At 52.4% G+C, this 26504-nt stretch overlaps 1 protein-coding gene and 1 long non-coding RNA gene across 4 annotated transcripts in view; one reads left to right on the plus strand and one right to left on the minus strand.

Moving 5' to 3' along the window:
* Nucleotides 1–588: 588 nt before the first annotated feature.
* Cabp1 (calcium binding protein 1) lies at nt 589–24507 on the minus strand. 3 transcript variants are annotated; one of them, XM_040731291.1, is made up of 7 exons: nt 15568–17847; nt 10589–10768; nt 5482–5512; nt 4875–5018; nt 3599–3708; nt 3263–3410; nt 589–1212 (listed from the first exon to the last, which is right to left on the minus strand). In XM_040731291.1, exons 1-7 carry the CDS (start codon nt 15610–15612, stop codon nt 1187–1189), a joined length of 684 nt encoding a protein of 227 aa, XP_040587225.1. In that variant the 5' UTR covers nt 15613–17847; the 3' UTR covers nt 589–1186. The 3 variants fall into 3 exon arrangements, with proteins under 3 accessions (XP_040587225.1, XP_021088010.1, XP_040587224.1); XM_021232351.2 differs by lacking the exons at nt 10589–10768; nt 15568–17847 and adding an exon at nt 23848–24507; XM_040731290.1 differs by lacking the exon at nt 15568–17847 and having other exon boundaries at nt 10589–13899.
* The window catches only part of LOC121133951, a 36060-nt gene continuing 34026 nt past the window's right edge, over nt 24471–26504 (plus strand). The window contains exon 1 of the long non-coding RNA XR_005870961.1: nt 24471–25069. This is a non-coding gene — a long non-coding RNA (uncharacterized LOC121133951). The remainder of the gene's footprint in view (nt 25070–26504) is intronic.

A 26504-nucleotide genomic window follows, 5' to 3' on the forward strand; every position in this document is an offset into this window, starting at 1 on the left:
TGACCGTGTCTCTCCTGTCCCCTGTGTCAAAAGGGAATAAGGGGGCTGGAGATCCGTCTCAGTTGGCAAATCGCTTGCTTTGCCTGGGTTTGATCCTCAGTCCTGCATGAACCAGGGGCCATAATCCGTTCCAGTAACACCACACCAGCACTCCTGAGGTGGGGGCACAGCTGGAGAGATGGCTCGGAGGTTAAGAGCACTGATTGCTCTCCCAGAGATCCTGAGTTCAATTCCTGGCACCCACATGGCAAGTTATTGTTTCATAACTCTAGTTCCAGAGGATCCAACCCCCTCTTCTGGTTCCGTGGGCACCAGGAACGCACACAGGGCACAGCATACATGTTGGCAAGCAAGGCACCTGTACTCATAACAATAAAATAATTTTTAAAAAAAGTTCAGGGTTAGCCGGGTGGTGGTGGCGCACGCCTTTAAGCCCAGCACTCGGGAGGCAGAGGCAGGCGGATTTCTGTGAGTTCGAGGCCAGGCTGGACCGACAGCCTCTGAAACAGAGAAACCCTGTCTCGTAAAACCAAAAAAAAAAAAAAAAAAAAAAAAAAAGACAAAAAAAAGAAAAGGAAAACACCACGCTCTGGCCTATGTAATATATGAGAACAGAGATTACTGGGTACAGAACAGTTACTCGGTCAATGTACGTGGCGGGCAAGAAATTCCATCCAATTCTGGGCATGCGGGAGGTTCTGGGGCAAGGTGAATATCCTCTAACCAGGCCCAAAGCAAAGCACACCCTGGCTGTCATTCTCGGCTTTTTTTTTTTTTTATTGGTTCTGAGATCAAAGGGCTAGGCGAGCTGGGACGGGCATAGAGCTCAGGAGTGTGCTGGAAGGCTCTGCCCTGGGGCAGTCATGCTGTGTGGGGTCTGCTGGCGGGCTCCCTGGCCCACCCAGCCAGCAGCAGCTGGGCACATGGCACTTGGCGCCTTGCTTGTCCTGTACCGGCTTGGCACTGTGGCCTCCTCGCCGGCGGGCGCCCCCCTTTTCCAGTTGCAGGAGTTGTGAGTCTTTCACAGTGCAGAGGGGTGGGGGTCCGGGGTGGGCACCTCCCCGGGTGCAGGCAGGCCCCATCCGCCAGTACATCCTGGGCTCTCGGCAGCTACTGCGGGGTGAGGCGAGCTCGACTCTTCTCCCCGCCGGTGGGAGTTGGCAGTCCTGGAGAAGCCCTGGCAGCCTCAGCGGGACATCATCCGGACGAACTCTGGGAGGAGGACACGAGGGTGGAGACAGTGGCAGTCAGGAGCCGGCACAGAACACTGGCCCAACGCCCCTCCTTGTCGCCCCTGCTTCGAGGCTGCACTGTCCCCCACCTCCACTCTGCATCCCTGAGCTTCTCCTCTGCAGGCTGGCCCCTGAGGACATCCCCAGAGCTCCCCACAGGTCTGGTGGCCTCATAGCACTCCCTGGTCTGATCCATCCTCTCCATCCAGGCCCCTCTCTGGGTACACCACAGTTTTGTGAGGTTTTGTTTGCTGGCTTGTTTGTTTTTTAATCCATTCACTTACTGAGGGACACATTTGCTGGGTCCAAGCTTTGACAATTGTTCACCAAGCAGCCACAAATATCCATATTCAGGATTCTACCTTGACGTACACCTTCGACTCATTGGGATAAATACCCTCTCCTTAATTTTAAAAGACTTATCTTGATTTTTTTTTTTTTTTGGTTTTACGAGACAGGGTTTCTCTGTATTGTTTTGGAGGCTGTTGGTCCAGCCCAGCCTCGAACTCACAGAGATCTGCCTGCCTCTGCCTCCCGAGTGCTGGGATTAAAGGTGTTTGCCACCACTGCCCGGCTCTTATCTTGATTTTTAATGGTGTGTGTATATGTATATTGTTGGCTCGTGCCTTTAATCCCAGCACTCGGGAGGCAGAGGCAGGTGGATCTCTGTGAGTTTGAGGCCAGCCTAGTCTACAGAGTGAGTTCCAGGACAGCCTCCAAAGCCACAGAGAAACCCTGTCTCGGGGGGGGAGGGAGGAGAGAGAGAAGAGAAAAAGAAACTGTGTAGTGACTACATCTATATGTGAGGTGTTTCTTCTGTAGGTAATGTTGAGATAACATAGGGTTGTTCTTTCTCTCAGATTTCAAAGTCAAACAGGGAAGTTTGGGTAGAGTGAGAAACAGGGATGGACCTGAAGTGCTACAAAGGCCAGAAAAGACGCTCAGTCTGCAGAGGAGGGAAGAGGTGGTCTGGGAAGGTGAATAGCATTCACTCAGGGGTGGGCGAGAAGGCTTAGGGGGTAAAGGTACTTGCTGCCAAGCCTGAAGACCTGAGCCTGATCTCCAGGATCCACTTGAGGGAAGAGCCAAGTCCTGCAGGTTATCTCTGACCTACACACACACACACAGATAGATGGATAGACAGATTGATATGGATGGATAGACAGATAAGACGGATAGATAGATAAGATAGATGGATGGAAGGACGGATGGACAGCTAGATGGATAGGTGCTTGGTGGATGGATATGGATGGATGGATAGACAGACAGACAGATAGATTAAAACAATTTAGCCCAAGTGGAAAACAAAATGAAAGGCGGCACCCGGCACAAAGGACAGCACATTCACGGGAAGACCTCGTAGGCTCACATATCTCGAGTATTTATTTCATGGTGAAGGAATGGTAGATGCTGTGGCTGGGATGGTGAGCTGGGGTCAGGTGTCAGAGGCCCGGGGTCAGGCCGAGGCGTGGGTGGACAGACAGACGGGGCAGACGGACACAAGGGTGGATAAATGACGGACAGACGGACGTAGAGCCGGTGGGGAAACGACTGAACAGGCAGAGAGATGGATGGAAACACAGGCAGAAGCAGCTGAAGGAAGTGTATGCCTCCGTGACAAGGCGCAGAGGTGTGGGTGGACAGCCCGATGTGCTGGGGACAACGATACTGAGATGTGCGCGTGGGAGGATACACGGTGGACGAGTGGGTGCATGAGTGGATGATGAATGCAGGAATCAATGGTTGCGTGGATGGCTTTCAGAGGCGACACGAAATGAACAGGCGTGTGTGTGTGTGAACAGATCAGGAAATGAACGGGCGGAAGGCGCGGATGACGGCCAAGCAGACGGGTGCACGGGTAGGGGTGGGCGTGGGAGGTGGGTCAGCGTATACACAGGTTAGATAGGAGAAAGGCAGGGGGGAAGGGTGAAGCATGAAAGCTTGAATCCAGTTGGCGACTGCATGGCGCACCCGCAGCCGGAGGGCTCTGCGGCTGGCTGGGTTCACACCCATTTTTAAGCCCCGCCTACCTTCAAAGTCCACTCGTCCGTCTCCATTGAGGTCCACATCTCGGATAATTTCCTCTATGTCTCGGTGTCCCACCTGATGACCCAGTAGCTTCCTCATGGCCTCTCGCAGCTCACTGGTGCTTATCTCCCCATCACCATTGGTGTCAAACTGAGGGATAGCACGCCGCATGCGTGGGCAGCAGACCTCAAGACCGGGCAGGGTCCCCCGTCCCAAGGTTCCTTTTCCAGCCAAGTTCCCTCCCATGGTCTGGGACCGGGGGATTTAGAACCCTTAATAGTCATCCCGAGACTGGGATTCAGCCTGCCCACCCCTGCTTGTCACCAGCTATCACTCACCTCCCGAAAGGCATCTCTCAGTTCCTTTACACCAATCATATCTGCTGTCTCCGCCAGGAGTTTAGGTCCCATTAGTTCCACAAAGTCATCAAAATCCACATGGCCACCCACTGTAGCAAACGGAAGGGAGCAGGTCATCCTCAACACACCCGCTGCCCATCTCTCGCTAAGCAAGCTCCTTGGTCTCCCCCATCTCCAGGCCCAGGGTATGACCGAGACCATCGAGGACAGACCACAGACTTGTCAAAGAATGACTTGAGGAGCGGCCACAACGTGGACAAAGAGGAAACAGGGACAGGGGAAAGAAGCATTGGGCCACAGGGCTGGATGAAGAATTTCAGAGATGGAGAAGCCAAGATGCCCTTGGAGGAAGGCTAAGACAACAAACGAGCAGGTACCTGGTCCCAGTGCCCCAAGCCTTACTTACTTTAATTGTGCAAATACAAATTCAACTTCCAAGCGACTCTCAGGAGGTGGATCTCAGGAGGTGGAAGGAGACAGGACACCTGCCTGCTGACAACTTTCAACAGGGACCGCCTGCGTGGGCCCCTTCCCTTCCCGCGTGACTGCTCCCTCCTGCACTTGCCTTCCCTTATTTATTTATTTATTTATTTATTTATTTATTTATTTATTTATTTATTATGTATACAGTGTTCTGTCTGCATGTATGCCTGCAGGTCAGAAGAGGGCACCAGATCTCACTATAGATGGTTGTGAGCCACCATGTGGTTGCTGGGAATTGAACTCAGGACCTCTGGAAAAACAGTCAGTGCTCTTAACCTCTGAGCCATCTCTCCAGCCTCCCTTCCCTTATTTAATAAATGCCTCAAACCCTGTTTCTGGTGAACCCAGATAAAGACAGAGGACCTCGTAACGCTAACAGCATTCTCTGACTTCTACTATTGAGCCGTTTTTTTTTCTGCTATTCACTTCTCTCCTAACTTAAACTTCTGCTGTTTCATTACAACCCTGCTTTACATAGGAGGAAACTGAGGCTCAGATGAGTGGTTTGAACTGGGCCCCAGAGCTGGATACAAAAGTTGATCCCAGGTGCTGGAGAGATGGCTCAGCGGTTAAGAACACTCACTGACTGTTCTTCCAGAGGTCCTGAGTTCAATTCCCCAGCAACCACATGGTGGCTGACAATCATCTGTCAATATCTGGTACTGTCTTATGGCAAGCAGCCATACATGTAGGCAGAATACTGTATATATAAATAAATCTTAAAATAAAAAGTTGACCCCAGGCCTGGGTGACCTGGAGGACAGGGACTCACAGTTCATGTTGATCTGCTGGGACAGCTCAATGAGCTCCATCTCAGTGGGCATGTAGCCCATGGTGCGCATGCAGTTCCCCAGGTCCCGGCAGTTGATGTAACCGTCCTTGTCCTTGTCGAATTCCCGGAAGGCCTCTCGGAGCTCTGGGGGAGTGAAAATGGGCAGATGTGGTTGCAGAGAGGACCCAAAGAACATCCCAGGTAAAGACAGCCTAGGGGCCAGCTCAGAGAGGTACACCCTAGAGTCCTCTAGAGTCCTTACTTGCCCAATATGTCCTGCTTTGTGTCACCTAGAGGCGGGTGGGTCTCTGTGACTTCAAGGCTGGCCTATTAGTCTACATAGTAAGTTACAGGACAGCCAGGACTATGTAGAGAAACCCTGTCTCAAAACACCAAACCAGTCGAATGTGGTGGCACATGCCTTTAGTCCCAGCATTCCGGAGGTAGAGGCAGGCAGATCTTTGTAAATCAAGGCCAGCTTGTTCTACATCATGGGTTCTAGAACAGCCAGGGCCACACAGAGAAACCCTGTCTCAGAAAAACAAAATCCCCCAAAACACCCACCCACACCTTCCGGGAGATCATGTCCTCTGAGGGGTGACTTTACCTTCGATCTCCTCTGGTCGTAATGCTCTGTCCTGAAACAAGAGAACATGTCACATTAGCAGCAGCAAGGGACCTAGAACTCACAGCATGCCCATTCAATGGGGACCACCCAAGTAGCAGCAGCTCTAGGTGGGAAGTGGTAGGAGCTGAGCAGAGGTCTCTCTGGACCTCCAGGGGGAGAGATGCAGTCTCCAAGTCTTAGAGTCACAGGAGAACATTGATAGAGGAGACCCAAACCCAACAGTCCCCACAGAGACTAGGCTGCCAAAGTGCCGCACCCTTATCCAGACCTAAGAATGAGTTCTGAACAAAGCTGGTCCAGAGACAAAAACCTGTAAACAAAACAGGGCCAGGGGAAGTCACCACCCAAGGACTCCAGAAGTTGGCAGGACAATGGGGGATGAGGGATCACAGAGGAGAGCAGGTAAGGGCCACACAGACAGTCCCAGAAAGAGAAAATGGGATTCGGGCTATATGAGGAAGAATTGGAGCTGTGCTCAGCTCCTCCTTGGTACTGTCCCCCTGGCCCCCCGTGTGACCCCATGTCTATACCCTGACCATTATAAGATACAGCATAGGACTGAGGTTGCCAGTGTCCAAAGCAGCCTCTAGCAGGGCCCACGTCTCCACAGGGAGACGTCTCCAAAAAAACAAATTTAGGGAAACGTGGGGAAGGGCCCTGATGGTGACAGTGACAGCCACCACCCTAGGCCTGCTCAGGAAGGAGATGGACAGGTGCAGGAAAGATATGGATGTCCATGTTCCTGTTCTCTGCTTCGGATGGGAAGAGCGAGCTAGGTCTGTGACCTTAAGTAGGCTCACAGCAGGAATGAGGACCCGAGTCATTAACACAGACCCGTGTCATTAACATGGACCTGTATCAGTAACATGAACGTATAGGAATGCTATAGAGAGCCAGGCAGTGGTGGCACAAGTCTTTAATCCCGGTACTTGGGAGGCAGAGACAGGCAGATCTCTGTGAGTTCGAGGTCGGCCTGGTCTACAGAGCGAGTTCCAGGACAGCTTTCAAAGCTACAGAGAAATCCTGTCTTGAAAAACAAAACAAAACAGAACGCTATAGTGAGCATGAGTCATTTCAGCTGGTCACAAAGGCTGTTTCAGTTAGGGGTCCAAGAAGGGTGGAGACAGACAATGGCGCACCCAGACAATGGCGCACCGAGACAATGGTTCCCGGATGCAGGCACCCAGTCTGAGAATCCTGTCCAAAGGAAAGGGTTGTGTTGTTGTTCAAAGTGTGTGCGCGTAAGTTTGGAATGAGCAGGCTACAGACTTCCCAGGTCCTCCCAGGGGGCATTTCTAGCTGAGGGGAAAGAGTTGCTTAAATGGGGTGTTGTCTCCATAACAGCAATACAAGGATTTTCCCTTAAAAGGCTGACAGAATGCGAGGGGCACAAGGGTCACCCCGCTCCCAGATGGAAATATATGTTTCTGGACATTCTTGGGTGGCCAAAAAGATTTATTTCCATGTATTGTATCACCAGTACGTGAAAATAAGTGCATGTAGTCATCCCTTACTATCAGTGGGGGATTGATTCCAGAAACCCCAGGCATGCCAAAATCCAAAGATGCTCAAGTCCTCTACATAAAATAGCATGCTATTTGCATATAATTTACATACCTCCTCTGGTATACTTCAAATCCTCTCGAGATGGCTTATTCTATTTATGTGATGCAAATACTATGCAAATAGTTGCTATGTTGTATTGTTTAGAAAATAATCTGTGTGTTCTCAGCACAGGTACAGAGTTTTATCTTTTGCTTAAAAAATTTTAAAGATTTTTTAATTTGATGTGTATGTTTTTCCCACAAGTGTGTATGTGCACCTGCAGGCCTGGTACCCTAAGAATCCCCAAGAGGACATCGGATCCCTGGAGACTGGAGTTAAAGACAGTTGTGAGCCTCAGGTGAGTTTTGGGAATTGAACTCAAGTCCTCTGTGAGAGCAGTGTGTGTGTTCTTAACTGCTGAGCAATCTCTCCAGCCCCAGAGAGTGTGTGTATGTGTGAGGTGTCTGTGTGTGTGTGTGTGTATGTGTGTGTGTGTGTGTGTGTGTGTGTGTGTGTGTGTGTGTGTGTAGATCAGAAGACAACTTGTAGGAGTCAATTCTTGCCTTTGACCATGTGAGATCTAAAGATGGAACTCAGTTTATCTGACTTGGCAGCAAGCACCTTTACCTGTGGAGTCATCTCACCAGACTCAGATGCCAGTTTCAAAAATATTTTTTCTTGCCAGGAGGTGTTGGCACACGCCTTTAATCCCAGCACTTGGGAGGCAGAGACAGGCAGATCTCCGAGGTCAAGGCCAACCTGGTCTACAGAGTGAGTTCTAAGACAGCCAGGGCTACACAGAGAAACCCTGTCTCCAAAATAAATTAAATAAAATTATTTCTTGATCTCCTGTTGCTTGAATCCCCAAATGTGGGGACCCAAGGATCTGGGGAACTGACTGTACACATCTGTACATGGGTATGCAAAGTATACTCAGTGGCACAAGCTACTTAACCAGAATTAGGCTTTCCCATCCCCAGACCCTAAGCATCTAGCTGCTCTTCCAGGACTGAGTTCTGCAGGTCTGGGGAGGAAGTGCACGCTGCAGCTGCCTTTCTCTGTGCCTTCCCAGATTCCAAGGAGAGGCAAAGCGAGGCACTTCCTCACAGTGAGCCTGCAGCAGCAGCCCTGGTGGCTGTTCCCAGGCTCACCCAGTGGCTCCCAACCCCAGGCAGGGCAGTGGAGGAGCATGTTATGTCCGGAGTGGTTAGGGTTACACTCTGAGATATGCACTGATCTGGGGGTGGGGGCACGGGCATAGTTCCTTCCCAGTTTATGCAGTCAGAGAAAAGCCCGCAGAACCTAGAGTCAGACCGACCCAGGCATGAACTTGTAGCTGCTACCTCCTGGTTGAGGGTCATCCCTGTTCATTACCCCAGCCTCCTCAGCTGTCACGTGGTCCACGCCAGCGCCTACTTCACAGGGCCTTTGTGGGCATTCCTCAAGGCAAGAATTCCGCGTGTGAGATTTAATCAGTGCAATCTACAAATGTTTGTAACCATAACATCCTCATCACCCGCTTCCCTGTGACAGCTCAGACACCTGTAGAAGGCTGTTCAGTACAGTAGCCACCAACCACACGTGGCTACTTACATTTGAATGGCAGGGGCGTAGCTCAAGATAGAACATGTGCTTAGCATGTACAAGACCCCGAGTTCAATCTTCAGCAAAAAAAGCGCTTTTAATTAAAGTAATAAAAACTAATAATTCCATTCATTAGCTACATCCCAGGAGGTCATTAGCCACACTTGGTCAGTGGCTGTTACTGGAATACCAGGAGACAGCCTGAATACACAGAATTGCTGGTAATAACACTGCAGAATCAAGCGATCTGGGTTTGAATTCTACCTCTAACTCCTGCTAATGTGACCTCAAATATGCTACTGCATCAGACTCAGTTTCCCCACCTGTGAAATGGGGATGATAAAGCACCTGCCTCTGGGAGTTGGGACTTTTGTGAGGCAAATCTCCAAAAGTGTTGGTTTCCTCAGCATATTGTGGGCACACTGGAAGACTCCCATAGATTTGTATACGCTTATTTATGTGTGAGGAGGTGTGTGTGGCAGGGGTGTGTGCGTGCAGGAGTATGTGTGTATAGGGGAGGGTGTGTAGGTGTGTGTGCAGGGGTACATGTACAGGTATGTGTGTGTAGGGGTGGGTGTGTAGGTGTGTGTGCAGGGGTGCATGTACAGGTGTGTATAGGGGTGTGCGTATAGGTGTGTGTGCAAGGGTTCATGTATAGGTATGTGTGTATAGGGGTGGGTGTGTACAGGGGTGTGTGTACAGGGGTGTGTGTGCAGGGGTGTTCAGGGGTGTATGTAGGGATGTGTATGCAGGTGTGTGCATGAAGGAGTTCTGTGTAGGGGTGTATGTGTAGGTGTGTATGTTCAGGGGTATGTATGCAGGTGTATATGTAGGTGTGTGTGTAGGGGTGGGTGGTTGTGTAGGTATGTGTCTGGGGATGTGTGTGCAGGGGTGTGTGTATAGGGGTGTATGTGCAGGGGTGCGTGTGCAGGGGTGTGTGTAGGGCTGTGTGTGCAGGGGTATGTGTAGATGTGTGTGTGCGCAGGGGTGTGTGTTTACATATATAGGCGTGTGTATGTGGAAGACAGGGGTCAACCTTGGATGTTACTCCTCAGGCTCCTCCCACCTTTTTTATGGGGTTTGTGCACACACATGAGTGCAGGTACCCTTGGAGGCCAGAAGAGGGCATCAGATTCCCACAGAACTGGAGTGAGCCATCTCACCAGCCCAGCTCCTGCCTCATCTACATGTTTTGAGACCAGGAGGTTTCTCCCTGGACCTGAGGCTCACTGGTTTCAGGCTGGCTCCCCAACACTGGATGTGTAAGCACCATCACCATACTCAGATTTTTAGTGGGTGCTGGGGACTGACTTGGGTCCCTTACCAAACATCATCTCCCCAGCCTCCGCTTCTATTATTTTGTTTAAGAAACTTTATTTAGCTGAGCAATGGTGGCGCATGCCTTTAATCCAAGCATTCGGGAGGCAGAGGCAGGCGGATCTCTGTGAGTTCGAGACCAACCTGGTCTACAAGAGCTCGAAAGCCACAGAGAAACCCTGCTTCGAAAAAAAAAAAAACAAAAAAAACAAAAAAAGAAAGAAAATTTATTTAGATTTATTTTATTTTGTCTGAGTGTTTGGCCTGCATGAATACATGTGTATGATGTACATGTCTGATGCTCGCGGAGGTCAGAAGAGGCATCAGATCCCCAGGGACTGGAGTCACAGATGTTTGTGAGCCACCAAGTGTGTGCTAGGAACCAAATCAGGTCCTCTGGAAGAACAGCCAGTGCTCTTAACCACTAAGCCGTCTTTCCAGCCCCCTGCTTTAATTATTTCTTGCTGGTTGATACAGACTCACTTTGGAACCATGAATGGGAGACTTCAAGAATCAGATACGTAAATTGGGGGTTTGAGGCTAGGGGTTGCTGCGTACAGAAGAACCCCTTTTCTTCCCAGCACCTCCTCATGCCCTGTGAAGCCAGGTTTGGCCTGCTGCACCGGGCTGACTTACGTACAGGCTGTCTGTTCTCAGCAAAGCCCTTCCGCAGAAAAATGCAGGCAGGACCCAGCAGGTTGTGCATGACGGCGCAGTTCTGGGCCAGCATCATGAGTGGTCCGGAAAGCTCACCGCCAGCTGCCAGGCCCTCCTCGCTTGTCTGCACCACCATGTAGCTGCTCTTCTCCTCCTGGCGCATCTTCAGCCAACACCAAGCAAATAGAAAGAGGGGTGAGGTGTCACCTCCCTGTTCATCTGGGCCCCTCACCAGCCCCAGCCTGGCTGTTGGTTCTAGGACACACTTGAGAGTCACTTGTTGAAGTGAGAGCTTTAGCATGTACAGTGCGGTATATAATTGATCCAACAAATGGAGACTCTAGTCCTTGGCTGAAATAGTTGTCCCATGGAGAGTTAGATGTGAGGCTTGAAGTACGGTGCTCTCTAGTGGGAACGCACACCCGCGCGTGCACGTGCAGACACACACACACACACACACACACACACACACGAGTATATCCAGGGAATCACACACTTGCATGCATGAAGTTCAGAGAGTGAAGCGGACAGAAGGAGGCTTCTGCCCCAACTCAGTGTCACACAGAAACATGCGCTTCCCCCAAGTGTCCCCAGTGTCTCAACTCAACCCTCAGGCCTGCACCCTTGTCTCCCAGCTACACAGAGAACAAACAGGCTCCACAAGTCTGCTGACTGGAAGTCACAAACATAGATGCCATCGCTGACAAATGAGGCAGGCAGGCTGTGAAGGGTGGGAACCAGGCAGACGGGTGCTGGGTGCCCACTCTACCCGGACAGCTGTACTGACTGCGTCCCAGCCCACAGGTGCCAAATCTGGTCCAAAGCACCAGCAGGGAGACAGGACCCACCTGGGCCCAGATTCCACCTGCTCGTGACGGCATGACTGGGCAGTCCTCCAGCAGTTTTCCTTGCCTACCCTCCCTCTTTCCCTGGCTCCATGCCCAGGCTGACTTGGCCTGCTTGACCTCTAGAGGCTGAGGCTGGAGCCCCGCCAGCTGACCGAATATAGCTGCACTCTCAGGCCCCAGCCAGCCTCTCATACTCCCTGTAGATTCCCACAGTTATGAAAAGTCAGCATGCTGCACAGACCCTCCCCTTAGGACAACAGCAGCATCCAGACACAACATATGACTGGACCCAGGCCTCCCAGCATGCCCAGTGCCTCTCAAGAATCCAGGTCTCAGCACTGTGCCCTGCAATGAACAGCCTCTCTTCAGCGTGGGAGTCTGGGGCAGAACATCCCCCAAGGACAGGCAGGGTAGCTGGACTCCCAAGAGGACTGTCTGTCTGAGGCGCGCAGAGCTATATTCTCTCTGTGCCATCTAGTCCTAGTCCAACAAGCTGCCTCTAGCTGAGCAAAGCTCACATGGAGAGCGGGGCAGCCTGTGCTGGAGGAGCCTCCCTTGTCCTGTCCTCTCACGTTTCTCCTCTGAGCCCTCCTCCAGAGGGGCTGCTGATGGAGACTCGATTCCAGCCCCTTCAACCACTCTATGCTCCCCTTCCAGACCTAGAGAGGGAGGAACAGTCTATCCCTTCCTCAGAGGAGACACAGAGTCTCAGACCAAGGCCCACTCTAGCTTGAATCTCTGCTCCGTTCACTCGCACCTCTGAACCTGTTCAGGAACTAGTAAAGACCAGAGGGTCTTTCCTTCTAAGGAGGTCCAAGAGAAGCCCAGGACTAACTTCAGGAAGCAATCTGATTGGAGATGCTTGTGGGAAAGCAGACTTCCAGTTTCTGGCGGAATCTCACACATGTTGGCTCCTCTAGAAGGAGGCGGCGGCGGGTGGCACAGAATCCTAAGGGGGCCTAATGTGCTGGCTCCGGACGAGCTCTGGTCTGCCACTGCTTGCTGTGTGGCCTTGTGCCCCAGCATCCTCCACACACTGGGGGCAATCATCTGCATCCACAGGCCCTTGTGAGTGAGTGGCAACCGAGCTCCTGCTTATACAGTGCTTTGCACTGTGTGTAGAACAAGGTAAGAGCCAAATAAATAAAGTTGCCGTAGTTACAGCAATGATGCTGCTGATGAGGACAATGATGTTGGTAGAGTAAGTTGAGAGATGTTGGGTGCCAGAAGGCATGTACTTCTGGCTCCAGAGGAAATGGGGGAACGTCTGCCAATCGGCAAAGAAATGAGACTGATGGAGAGGGATTTGCTCCCACAAAGAAGGAACCAGTGGTGGTTGGGGAATTTCCACTGCATCTCTTGATTATAACTCTGCCTGGCACCCGGTTGCCCCAGGAGGCAGCCGTTCTTCCCCAGCCAGCGATGATGGCACCTGACAGGCTGGTCCTGGCCAGTTCAGGGCCGGAAGCAGGCTACCTATCACCATGTCCAGCTCCCCACTTCCAATCAAGAAGTTGAGCCAGGGGCCAATAACGTCTGGCTTGGGCCCAGGAGAGGCCAGCATATCAAGAGAACATCATGACCTCTGGCTCTCTAACAATGCACACTGGCCGAGGGCACGCAGGTCAACCCCCCACCCCCTCTGCTCACGGTCAAGGAGAGCTTGAAGGGCGCTGTGCTTAATGAGATGGCAGAGGACATTTTGCTGTACAGAGCAGGGAGTTGGACTAGACGATCTCGAAGGTCATATTTGGGAAATTATGAATAACATTTCTGGCAGCAGGAGAAAGAAAAAGCACACATAAAACACCAGCTCCGACTTTACACAGTGCAGGCTCTAAATCCCAGCTCTGCTTGCTAGCGACTGAGTGACCTCAGAAACCCTTATCTCTGAATCCAGTTCCCTTCCCTGCAAACTAGCCAAGAGGACTATTTGGTAGAGAAGAGCAAGAGAGATGGCAGATGTCTGATATGTTGCAAATAATCCAGAAAAAAAATAACTCCTAAGGTTTAAGATCACTTATCCAGTGGACTCAGCACCTCGCCAGCCGCACCATGGCTCGGTGGTAGAGGCGTAGGGTTAGCATGCCCGAGGTTGGGGAAATAAGCTATACCCCAGTGTGGTGGCTCATGCCTGTATTATATTTCTAACGTAAAGCAGCTAAGGCAGGAGGATTTTGAGTTCCAGGCCAACCTGGGCTACAAACAGAGGCTTCACCTCCAAAACAAAACAAACAACAAAATAAAAACCTGAAAGCACGGGTAACCATCTCTGTCTTTTCCACTTCCCTACTCCGCCCTTTATCTCTAGTGGCGATGAAATGCTAACGTGTGTTTAGCATGATACACTTGGCATTGCGCGTAGCAGACCACCCACTAGGGACTGGGTGTGGGGATGCACACCTTTGATCCTAGCACTTTGGAGGCAGAGCCAGCAGATCTTTGAGTTTGAGACCAGCCTGTTCTACCTAGTGAATTCCAGGCCAGTCACAGCTACACAGTGAGACCTTGTCTTTAAAAAAGAAGAAAAAAAAAAAAAGAGTCGAAATTAGGAACCATCTGTACTGGCTCACACCTGTAATCCCAACACGCAAGATGCTGAGGTGTAGGTTCCAATGTAAGCCCTTGTTTCTAAAAAGCAGAACAAAACAAAACAGAAAGCTATGCATCAGGCCTGAGGGATGTGTGAGGCTCTGAGTTTGATCCCTGTTAATACACACACACGCTGGAAGATGTAGGTAGACATTAGCCAATTGACTGATGGGTGAAGGACGTAAGTCACAAAGTCAAGTAATTTGTCCAAGATCACATGGCCAGAAAGAGGACACCTGTGCGGTCTGCAGAGGAAAGGGCTCGCTCATTAATTCACCTCCTCAAGCTTAGGACCCTTTGTGTGGGTGTCTGCCTGGGATCCTCTCTGATGCGGATCAGCTTCTGCCCCCGCAGATCACCTCCAAGGCAGATATCTCCCCTAAGAGAATGACAAACCATGAGGCACTGAGGATACTCAATAGGAACATCAGCCCTCCGAGCAGTCCAAGGAGCCTCGAAGATTAAATGGAATTTGATGTGAGCAGCTTAGCCAAATGAGGAAGGCGACAGTCTAAAAAGCCCCAAGTGTCCTAAATTGAGAGGTCAGAAACCTAATGGGAAAGATGGGATGGGACCTGAGTGAAGGCTCCATCAGCCAATCCAAGACCTTACATGAGTCACCTGACCCTCCGATCCCTGCCCCCTCAATTGGCAATCATTTCTTATTTGGAAAATGAAAATACGGGAGGCAGATATCTTTATCAGTCCCATCTTCTTTAACACAGGTCTATGGCCTGACAATGGAGGGTTAGCAACACGGGCAAAGCCTGCCTGGAACAAACATGCCGCAGAGGCAACCCAGACTTTTCGAAAGACACCTGAGGGGAAACGCTTGCTTTTCCAAACGAATTATTGCAAAAGAATATTGTCCTAGCATATAAGCAATAAATCCACTCGGGAAAGTGACATGTACACTCCTGATCCACATATCTCTTGGGCACCCTGTGTCTCGAAAGAAGCCGTTCTGGGCTCTAAGACCTGGTCTTTTGACACTCCCACCTGACTCAGGAATTACTGTGGGTAGAAGCAAAAGGAGAAACTTGCGTGATTAATGGGGTTCCTTCAAACCCGTTTTGAAGGCTTACAGAGTACCAGCAAGGAGCCCTGACCCCCTAAGAGCCCTCGGGCCTGCTCCTGAGCAGCATCTGGTCCTTGAAGGCTCTAGGCTAGCTATACACTGGCAGCCTAAGAATCCACACTTTTCATGTTACACCCCACAAGTCCCAAAGTCACATGATTTCTTTCTTAGCTCTTGTGTGAATCCCAAACATGGCCTTCCTGGACCCTGTGGCCCCTCCACTCCCACCCAAGGCAGCCATAAGCTCTAACTTTAGTTCAAAGTCTGCCTAGGACAAAAGAACAGAAGGAGGGTATCCTGAAGTTGGAACAGGGACACAGCTTTGGGCAGACACCCTGGGAAGGGTAGGGAGTATCAGATACCCACCCACTCTGTGCCCTCTGGGGAAGGCAGCAAGATGCCCCAAACCCCAGCAACCGGGACTCGGGGGCTCCAAAAACATACCTTTCTCGAGAGGTTTCTTAGTGGTGACTTGACACAGTTGCCCATGCTACACTAGTGCAGCCCCTCGGGTGATCTCTGGGTCCATGAAGGAGGCTCCTGGGGGACCGGGAGACCTCAGCCTGGGTCACTGCCAACCCCAGCAGTCTCTCTGCCTGTGCCGCTTCCTCCAGGACAGCGCTGAGCCCGTGCGCGCGTGCTCGTCTGCCTGCTCCCGCGGATTTTTTTTCCTGGTGGTTTGTATGTGTGTTTGTGTGTCTAGGTTTAACTTTCTTAAGGAGACAAAGGCAGAAGAAAAGAGTGCATGGCACCGGAAAAAAATCCCCTGGAGAGTCGATGGCAGAGGGCATTGGTGCTGGGAAGCCTTTCGGATCATCAACATCAGATTAGAGCATTAGAGCCTTCTCTGCTTCTCTCCCCTTCCCTCAGCCCCTCCTTCCCATGCCGCTGCCAAATATGCAGGGAGATTGCCTTGGGAGGGGGACCCAAGGTGGCAGCTGCAGCTGGGAATTAGGCCAGCAGATCCAGAAGGGAAAGCTGACTAGTTTGGGCCCCCAAAGCCAGGGTACCTCACAGCTTGCAAAGCTGTCTTCCCACAAACACACACACACACACACACACACACACACCGCACACACCGCACACATGCATGCACACGCAGGACCCCAGGGAGATGTACGTCTCTTATGAAGAGCAGTGAGCCGGACGAGCACGCCTCATCAGCCACTGGCAATTCCAGCTGGATGGACAGCAAGGCGGTTCTCAGTCGAGAGCCTGGGAGATCTTGTGACGTCTCTATTACGCTCCATTTTTCACACTTGCCTCGTCGTTGACATGGGATGAGGCCCTGGGGCTGGCGGCCCAGCTGAATCCTCAGCTGTGATCAGCTCTTTCCTTCTGCTCCTTTTGCTCTGTAAAAGCTCCCTGACCCCTGGGAAGCCAAGAGATGGTCCTGGGGGGGGGCAGGATGGAGGTGGCACTGCCACAGAGTACGTGAGCAAGGTGTCTGGTCCTCCTCCTCACTCTCTGCCTACTCCTGACCGAGGAACTTTCACCGGCTTCGTTGGAGTGCGGAACAGGGAGGATGTCTTTTTTAAATGGCCCTCGAAGTCCCACAGCTGGAACTTCACAGATGACTGGATGCTCCTTGTCCCTCCAAATCCTTGCTTTGGCAAGAGAATTCTTCCCAAGCCTGGATGCCCCTGTTTGAGAGCTGTAATTGTAGCCGGGTACCCAGAGTCTTGTTTCCTTGCACTCAGCTTCTCCCCAGCAGGGGGCGCCAGAGATAGACCAGGAGGTTGACCCACGCCTAGGCCCCTGATGCAATCAGACTTCAGCCCAGACTGCTTCCTCTCCGGGGGACTCTTGTCCTGTTTGGGTGTCTGGTCAGAAATCTCATTAGAGAAGATGGCTGGATGCATTGCCCAGTGGGTGGCACAGACTCCCTCCTAGGAGGTTAAAAAGGAGATCGCTGGCTGGTTCACTATGGCTGTGGTGCTGTGTGCCGTTGCTGACTAGAGAACGGATTAGCCAAGGCAGTTTCTTGATGCCTTGTTTGGGCCATACTCCAGGAGGAGGGGGAAAAGGGAGGGGCTACTCCCAGAGGACAAAAGGAGGAGCCTGAGTGGTAACAGCTAAAGGGCAGGAAAGAGGGTGAAGATGCCATGGGTTTGGGAAGGGAAGAACAGACAGCTAACAGAAATGCAAAACAGCACGAAGGAAGTCCTCTGCTGGACCAGGGGTCAGGTTCGGTGGCCTCCGATGAGTGGGAAAGGACGTAGGGTCTGAGGTTGGGGCTCGGCTCTGCCTGCGATCGCCTTCTTTCCTGAGCTTCGGTTTCCTCCGTTAGAAAATGGGACTTTCCCTGTCTGGCTAATAAAGTGCATACAGGAAAGCCTGTGGTACATAATAGGCACTGATAAGTAATTATTCAAGTGGAAGAAGGAAGTATCGTTTGCCCAGTGTGTATGTGCCGGGTGCTGTGCTTGGCTCTGGGAACAATGGAGAGGAACAACAGGAGTTTGCATCCCAGCTGGGGGGACAGACAGAATGAGAAGCACAACTGTTTAGCCGCATACAAGATAAACGCTAAGTAGGAGATGCGCAAACTCTGATAATGACAGGGGAGTACTAGTAACAGTTTGTGGAGATCGGGAGAGGCTTGCAGACGATCTAAAGAGGAGACATGGGCTGTACTAGGTAATAAATAAAACGTGTTTCCTGTAAAAACCAAGGAAACAGATAGTCTGGACTACTCTGTAGCTCTGGCTAGCCTTGAACTTGAGGAGGAGTGCTCTGGCCTCTGCCTCCGAGGTGCTGGGTTAGTTTTGTTTTGGGGTTTGTGTGTATGTGCGTGCGTGCGTGGGTGCATGCGTGTGTGTGTGTGTGTGTGTGTGTGTGTGTGTGTGTTTGAGTCAGGGTTTATCTGTGTAACCCTGGCTGTCCTAGAACTCACTCTGTAGATCAGGCTGGCCTCGAACTCACAGAGATCTGCCTGCCCCTGCCTCCTGAGTGCTGAGATTAAAGTCGTGCACCACCACCGCAGCCACCCCTCACCCTCCGCACTTGTTTGTTGATTTTTAAAATTACATTTATTGGTTTGTATGAGGAGAGGCATTGTATGGGAGCCACAGGATAACATCTTGGGGTTAATTTTCTCTTTCTACCAAGAGGATCCTGAGTTTTGAACTCAGACTGCCACACTTGGTGGCAGGCACCTTTTACCCACTGAGGCCCACACAGACCTGGAGCTCACTATGTAGTTGATTAGGACCTCAAACCCTGGATCCTCCCACTGCTCCCTCTCTGTGGTGTGGCTTGCATTAGGCCTCAGGCCTGACAGACAGAGAGAAAAACATTGACTAACAGGGGGTTCCCAGCCCTGGCTGTAGGAACCTGCTCTGAAATCCTTGTTCAGTGGGTACAGGTGGCTCTCTGACAGTGTCTGCTCTACTCCCTTGGGAACTCTAACCTACTACTTGCTACCAAGACCCACTGAGAGGGGCTGGAGAGAGGGTTTGGTGGTTAAGCGCACTTGCTGTTCTTGCAGAGGACTGGATTTGGTTCCCAGCACTCCCTGGGCTGCACACAACCTTCTGTAACTCTAGGTTCAGAGCATCCAATGTCCCTTATCTGAGCTCTGAAGGCACCAGCACATGTGTGCTATAGATACTTACAGGGAAAACACTCATACATAGAAAATGAAAATAAGTGAATCTTAAAAAAGAAAAAGATAAAAGACGCACCAAGGAAGGAGTCAGAGCTTGGAATGCAGAGGCAGAGTGACCCTCTGTAGGCCGGATTCACACTGAACTTTCGGAGTCTCCGTCTCTTAGACACTCAGAGCACCTCTCTCAGAGTTTTATAGGTAGTGAATGAAACAACCTATTCACCCCTACTGAATGAATTCCCTCCTACTGGGCCAGACAAGGCCCTGACTATGGTCACCTGAAAACTGTCCCCTTCCTCTGCTTAGCATCTGTCTTAAAGGGCTGGACGCAGCATTCACTCATTAACCACTTAGCCCTGGTGACTCCTGCCCCCTGCAGGCCAGTCCCAGCCATAACAGGTGCTTGTCGACCTTGAGCAATGCCTCTGTCCTTGGAAACAGAAGGCACAAGATATCAAAACCAATCAAATACTTAACCAAAGCCCATTCTTGGGGTGCTAGTGGGCCAAAGTGCTTACTGCGGAGCCTCACAACCCAGCCTGGATTCCTGGAACCCACATGGTGGAAGGAGGGAATCATTTCAAAGTTGTCCCCTGACCTACAGACATACTGACACATACATACATATGTGTGTACACACACATGCACACAAACATATACACGTGCACACACAATACATGCACACACACATACACACAAACATGTATGCACACACAACATACACATACATGCATATATCCACACACATACATGCACATTTTATTACTCATTTTTGTTTTTGTCCAGTCAGGATTTCACTATGTAGCTCAGGCTGGCCTCAAACTCACAGAGATTCAACTGCCTCTGCCTCCCACGTGTAAAGTTTAAAGGCGTGCGCCACCACACCTGGCGTACACACATTTTAAATAAAGAAGTGTAAAAAATTTTGAAGTCCACTCTGTTTTGGTTTAAGAATAAGGTTGACACTAGCTTGAGGTTTGAGGTCAGCTAGGGACCCGGGAGGGCCAGATCTGGGGTTTTAGAGCCTTCTTAAACTGAACTGGGCTGGGCAGTGGGCAGGAGGTACAGATGGCTTGACCTCCCCTAGGAAATGTAGCGTGGCTGAGGTTGGGGGCAAAGAGCACCTTGTATCCCCATTTTTAAAAATCCATTGAGAGTCCCTAGGCCTCTGGAGTCACACTTCCGAATGCTGGAATGAAATAATAGGATCGGAGGCTGAGAGGATGAGCTTGTCGCTGGTTATCCCTGATTAGCGGGGAGGCTGGCCCCAGGTCTTCCCTGGATCAGCAGCACATGAACTTGGGTGACAACCTGGTGCCTCAACGCTCAGGGTGGAGCATGGCGGGTGCTCTGTGGGCACTTCTGACAGCTTCCCTTGCCGGCCGGCACGGTGCCACTCAGGTGGCAGGTGGTACCGTTTATTTACTATGTGACCTCAGGAAGCACCGCCCTCTCCAGAGCCTGTGTCCTCATTTCTAAAATGGAGGTGATAACGCCAACCCTCCTGGGCTGCTGTGGAGACAATGAAGAAGACTCTGACAATTCTGTCGTGGGCTCTGGACTGAGGTCTTGGGTACCCTCGCTGATGGTTGGAAACAGCAGACGCAGACATCGGACATCCTGGAAGACGCTTCTGTCATCCACAAGCACAAGCTTCGCTTCCCCAATCCCAGGCCCCAGAGGAGAGCTGGTGGGGCAGGAATGAATATTCACAGGTCTTCAAAACACAGGCTTGGTACAGCTGAACCCATAGGACCCAAACCATCATGACCTTTGCCTACCTCTTCATCCATGCCACAGGAGCTAGGAACCTCCACATAACCTGGACACAGGTGACATCAGTCACCCATTCATTCATGAACATTGTGACCCTCTTACATGTTGTATGGACACCGGGCTGGTCCCCCCCCCAAGATCAAGAGAGATGTTTCTCTAGGGTAGGACCAGAGCTGTGGGTTCCGTTTGCATTTGCCTCTTTTCAAGCTGAGTGCAAGAGCAGAAGGTTTGTCTGTTCATAATGTAGCCTTCAGAGACCCAAAGCCCATGCATGCTTACTCGAGGTCATTTCTCACACCACATAGTCTGCCTAGGCAGGTGGGTGACGTGTCCTTAGCTGGAGGACGAGGGACACATCACTGACATTGAGTCTTGAGCCTTTTCCTTTAAAGTCCTCTTCACCTGGCGCAGAGGCAGCTTCCCGTATTTAGACAACGCTCTTTTAATGACTATTAATGAACGCAGCCACATTAATGCAGGCTGCCCTTAGCCAGCACTCGCCGTGAGCCAGGCCTCTGGGAGCCTTAATTTTCTGTGAGGCTCATCAAAACCCTGCAAGGCACTTTTTCTTCAGTCTCATTTCTGGATGAAGAAACCAAGGCCATACAGAGAAAAATGATGCCAAGGTCACAAACACACAAAGTGACAGAGGCAGGGTTGGAAGCCAGCCGAGCTGCCATCAAACACCCCAGCCTCAAAGCTCCCTGCAGGCAGCAAGGATGCCCCCAGGTTGTCACAGGAGGAATCTTAATCCCCATTTCCCCAAGTGTGGAGGGTCTGTGTGGATACCTCTAGCGTGCCTAAGTCTGGCTCTGTCTGCTGCTGTTACCAACAGAGAGAATGCGTCCTTGGAGTTGATCGTCAACAACAACAACAGTAATAATAACAAACACAGTTAGTCTTAGGTCTGTGCCACGAAATGGACTAAGTTTTACACACATGCTTGCATAAATCACTTAACCTCCCCATTCCCCCTTGAGACACCATGATTGGTTTCTATTTTTCAAGTAAATAAAAGCGATTTGCCTAAGCCTCCCACCCCCAAAAAAGAGTAAAAAATAAATGAGTTGAGAGGCATGGACAGATACACTTGCCTAGGCAGATCCATCTGAAAGGTTCTGTATTCAGGTCCCCACTTTGCTTTCTCTTAATCCCTGTCTCTAAGGACAGGATGTTCAATGCAGAAAAGAGATGTTGAGGGAAGATTAGTTCCTTTATGTCACAGGAGACTGGAAGCTCTGACACAAAAACTCCAGACTGGTTTTGTTGTCCTTGGCTGCTGTTGCCTGCTGTTTGTTCACAGGGGTGCCTTGGAGGTGTCACCAGGAAACTCAAATCGCATGTGCTGGGGGTGGGGGGTGGGGGAGCCTGCAGCTCCAAGAGGCAGGAGCTTCCAGAGGGAGGTAGTAAATATTTCATGGGACCTTCCAGCTCCTTCAGACTCAAGTGACCCCGTGACATTTCAGAACATGGGACTGGAGAACAGTCTCCACTTAATGACCGGGAAGGCAGAAGAATTTAGTAAAACACTGCCAAAAGGCTCTGAGCCCAGATAGGGCCCAAGCAGGCAAACTGCGATAGTGGGGAGCAAGCGAGGGTCCTTTCCCCAGGTCACCAGCAAACTGGACGACAGGTCTGCGGCTGGGCATCTTCCAAACTGCTGGACCATAGGCTCCCAAAGAGCTCAAATGTTGGCTTTTCCACTGCTCCCTTCCTAGTGTGTACCACCAATGCCCGGGCATAGGAGGTATTCAAGAAATGCTTGGGGGCTGGGGGACTGGAGAAATGGCTCATTGGTTAAGAGCACTGACTGCTCTTCCAGAGGACCCAGGTTCAATTCCCAGCACCCACATGGCAGCTTACAACTGTCTGTAACTCTAGTTCCAGAGGATCTGATACCGTCACCCCCAATGCACATAAAATAAAGGTTAAAATTATATATATATGTATGTATATATATGGTGCTTGGTAGCAGAGTGAATCGCAATCGCCCACTAACAACATAGCATTTGGGTCACAACCCGGTCCAGACCCACAGTTCAGTCCTAACATGCTACGGTTCCGAGCCACTGCAGTGAACATCTCCCCTCGGCGTACAGCCAGGCTAACTCTCGCGGCTCTACATCCAAACCTCTACTCCTGAGCACCAGTTCCAGTTCTCTCAGTGAACCGCTAACGAGGGCTCCCTGCAGGAACAAAGCCATATGCTGCTGGCCTTGTCACACCATCACAGCAGTCCCGTGCAACCTGAATCCACGTGCAGCTGCCTTCATGACAGAGCCCCACCTGCATAAGCCACTGCAGAGTAGTATTTTGAAGAGAAACGAGCAGATCTGAAGCAAAACACACAGGCCTCCTTGTAGTGCTGATCCCGCACAGCCAGTCGGGAGGGGAGCTTCTTTGCACTAGATCCTACCGCAGACTCGCTTAGACCCCTGCACCTGAAACCACGCCAGCATTCTGACTCTGCGCCTCTGCAGAACTGACTGACGCCGCGAGTTCGATTCAATTACAGACTGGGAACCAGAGGAAATCTAGCTTTGCCCAGAAAGAAGTTCACAGGTTCCTGTGACACAATCCCACACTGTGGCCTTGAATTGTAGAGTGAAGCTGTTTGTAGGGTGAAGTTGACTGGGATCCTTGCTGGCAAAGGTGTGGGAGAAACAAAGGAAGTCGCTGGTGACCTCCCTGGCCCTAGAATGCGCACCAATTCGGGCTTGTGTTTTCTGGGTCTTTTCCCACAACTGTCTTACTGACATCCAGATGGCATCCTTGGAATACCATCTTCCTTAAAACACTCCAAAGTTCCAGATGGAACCAGATCTCTGGACAGACCCTCCATGCCTGCCCAGACAGCTCCTTCTCCTCCCCATTTCTTTTAAACCCCTAACTTTTCCCAGGCCTTTGAGGACATTCTAGGTAACGGCTAGTGTCACACACCTACAAGCCAAGTCCGAGTACTCCAGGCCCTCCCCTTTGCCTCCCTGACCCCAAGCCCTTCGCTCTCTTGGGTTGCCAGAGGCCAGAGAAGCGGGTTGGTACCGCCTTCTGCAAACACCGCTCACGACCCGGGGAAATCTCCTGGGAGGACTGCGGAGGTCGCTCCTGCAGGTGCGAGGCAGGCTCGGCTGAGCGATGCCCAGGAAGAGGCCCGGAGTGTGGACAGCGCATAGGGTGCTGAATCAGACACGGGGGTGGAGGAGCACCAGGGCCGCGGGAGGACAACATGAGTCGTGGTGCGCCCCGACCGGGCAGAGCGAGCAGAGCCAGGGACACGCCGCCGCCGTAGGGTCCCGAGCGCCGGTGCCCTGAGCGCGGGCGAGGGGCGCGGCCCTTACCTGGCCGAAGGCGGAGCTGAGCATGGGGCGCAGCCGGTGGAGGAACGGGTCCGCCTCGGGGGCACCGGTGGGAGCCGGGTCCCCGCGACCCCGCGAGCGCAGGGAGCCCCGTAGACCGAGCGCCGGCGCCAGCCCCCGTTCCTCCCCATCGCTCCCGCGGGCCGGCGGCAGCGTCTCCCGGGGCCTGCAGTGCGCCTGGGGCAGCCCACGCCGGCTCCCGCGCGCACCCTCGTCGCGCGGCACGGGCCGGCACAGGGGCCTCCGAGAGCTGGGGTCCCCGCACTGTTGCGGCGAGCTGGGGCAGGGACCGGTCAGTCGGCGGCCACGCAGAGCGGGATCCCGTGCAGAGCCGTGGCGGGGAGCCCGGCTGCCCCCGCTCGCCGCCGCCGCCTTGAGCAGCGACGTCTTGGACTCGCTCTTGGCAATGTGCGAGCTCATCGCGGCGGGGCCCGCGCTCGCATGGCCCGGCGGGGGTGGTGCGGGGCCCCCGGAGGGCAGGGAGCGGGGCGCCCGGCGAGAGCCGAGCCCGAGGACGCGCTGCAGGCGGGCGCCGTCCCCCGGCCGCTTAAATGCGGCCCCGTCGCCGCCGCCCATGTGACAGCGCAGCCTCTGCGCCCGGAGCCCCGAGCTCCCGGCGGCCGGCGCTGCGGATCTGGGGGGGCAGCCTGCTGTCCCCCGAGAGCCCACCCCCGGCTCTCCCGCGGCCCAGGTGCCGCCGCGCCCCGCCCCTCGCCCCGCCCCGCGCTCGGGGAGTCCCGCTTCCGGGCGCCTCTGGTGGCGGAGGGGGCGCTGCGGCACTGAACACGAGCGCTAGGGAAGGGGCAGGCGAACCTCCCCAAAGAGACTGGCGGAGCCCCTTATCATGCCCGCAGGATCCCACCGTGCCTGGGATCGGCCAGTCGCCCCCAAACGCAAGCAAGGGTGCACTCTTCAAAGGGAACAACTTTGGCAATAGGACCAAAGGGGTACAGGACACTAGAGTCTCCATCAGGATGCGGGCACTCTGTGACACCACCCTGACAAACACAGGAGCCAGATGACCTGGAAGGACAGTGCTAGAAGGGATGCACCATATCATCCACCTCCAAGAGCGCAGTGCGACTATAATTGCCCCCGGCAAGCCAGCCACAGAATTCACAGTTGTCACAACAGAAGAAGAGCCAGGTGGCATCTGGCTGCCGGTTACCTGTCCCGGAAGTGCCTGGTGGCGATCAAGTTCCAGGTAGGACCCATTTGCTGCGCTTGATTCTCCACCCAACCACCTCCTGCCCTTCTAGCTGCGGGGAGACTCCTGCCCTTGGTAGGCAGCCAGGAAGTCACACTGAGCTGGTTTCAATCTCAAATCCCAGCTCTGCAGCTTGCCATCTGGGTAGCTTGGGCAAGTGTCATCAGCTTCCCCCAGCCTGTTTCCCCTCTTCTGTGAAATGCAAATGGTTCTTCCAAACTACTTTCTTGGTGACATCAGAAGACCGGGTGCTTGGACAGGGCACACATGCCGTGAGCAGGTTCTCCTCCTTCTGCATCTCTGAGGCCCTTCTTCCACTGGTGTTTAGTAGGGGGAGAGCTAAGATTTGGAGGTGGGGACCTCTCCCTATTCTGGACTCTGTCCCTGTTCTACCCCTACAACCTGTTCACTGCTTAACCTCATTACAACAGATGGGCAGACTCCCGATGTTACAAAGATTTCAAGGAGGTCCCTCTTTTCTGCGTGGTGTATTCTTTTTTTTTTTTTTTTTTTTTTGGTTTTTCGAGACAGGGTCTCTAAGGCTTTGGAGGCTGTCCTGGAACTCGCTCTGTAGACCAGGCTGGCCTCGAACTCACAGAGATCCACCTGCCTCTGCCTCCCGAGTGCTGGGATTAAAGGCGTGCGCCACCACCGTCCGGCCTGCGTGGTGTATTCTTATAATGTGCATGTAAGAAAGAAAACTGAATCTGGAAGTGGCGATGTAGTCCTGTAATCGCAGCACTGAGTGGGCTGAGGCAGGAGGGTTGCTGTGAACTTGAGGCCAGCTTGGGCTGAAGAGCAGAACCAGGTCCACCTCCTACCCCTGGAGTGGGGAAGCTGGGTGTGGCGGCACACGCCTGTGATGTCTTGGGAGATGCAAACAGGAGGATTACAAGTTTTCAAAACTGAGACGAGGCTAGTCCTGGCTGCATAAAGAGTTCCAGGCCAGCCTGTGCTACATGAGACCCTGTCATGGAGGAGGAGGAGGAGGAGGAGCAGCAGCAGCAGCAGCAGCAGACATGGTGGTTCACACCTTTAATCCCAACACTGAGAAGACAGAGGCAGGCAGATCTTTGTGAGGCTATCCTGGTCTACATAGTGAGTTATAGGCCAGCCAGGGCTACATAATGAGACCCTGTCTCAAAACAAGTAGGCACGCACCTGCCAACGCGCTATGCCCCAGTTTAGACAGCCATCAGGGAGGGCATCGTTTTTCTTTTTGATCAGAAAACAAAATAAAAAAGCGAGTCCTGCACCCATGTGGGAAGAGTTTTCACAGAGGGGAGATTCAAATGTTGTGAGGAGAAGAAGAGCTTGTGTTCAAGAGGCAAGAGGGGCTGCGGTGAGCAAGGAAGTGGCATGAGGAAGGTAGGGGCCAGAGACTCAGAGACCTCCACTCACAGGACCGCCTGCCACAACACAGCCTCCTCAC

The sequence above is a fragment of the Mesocricetus auratus genome, unplaced genomic scaffold (genome assembly GCF_017639785.1).
Source record: "Mesocricetus auratus isolate SY011 unplaced genomic scaffold, BCM_Maur_2.0 Super-Scaffold_100025, whole genome shotgun sequence".
Taxonomy (NCBI): Eukaryota; Metazoa; Chordata; class Mammalia; order Rodentia; family Cricetidae; genus Mesocricetus; species Mesocricetus auratus.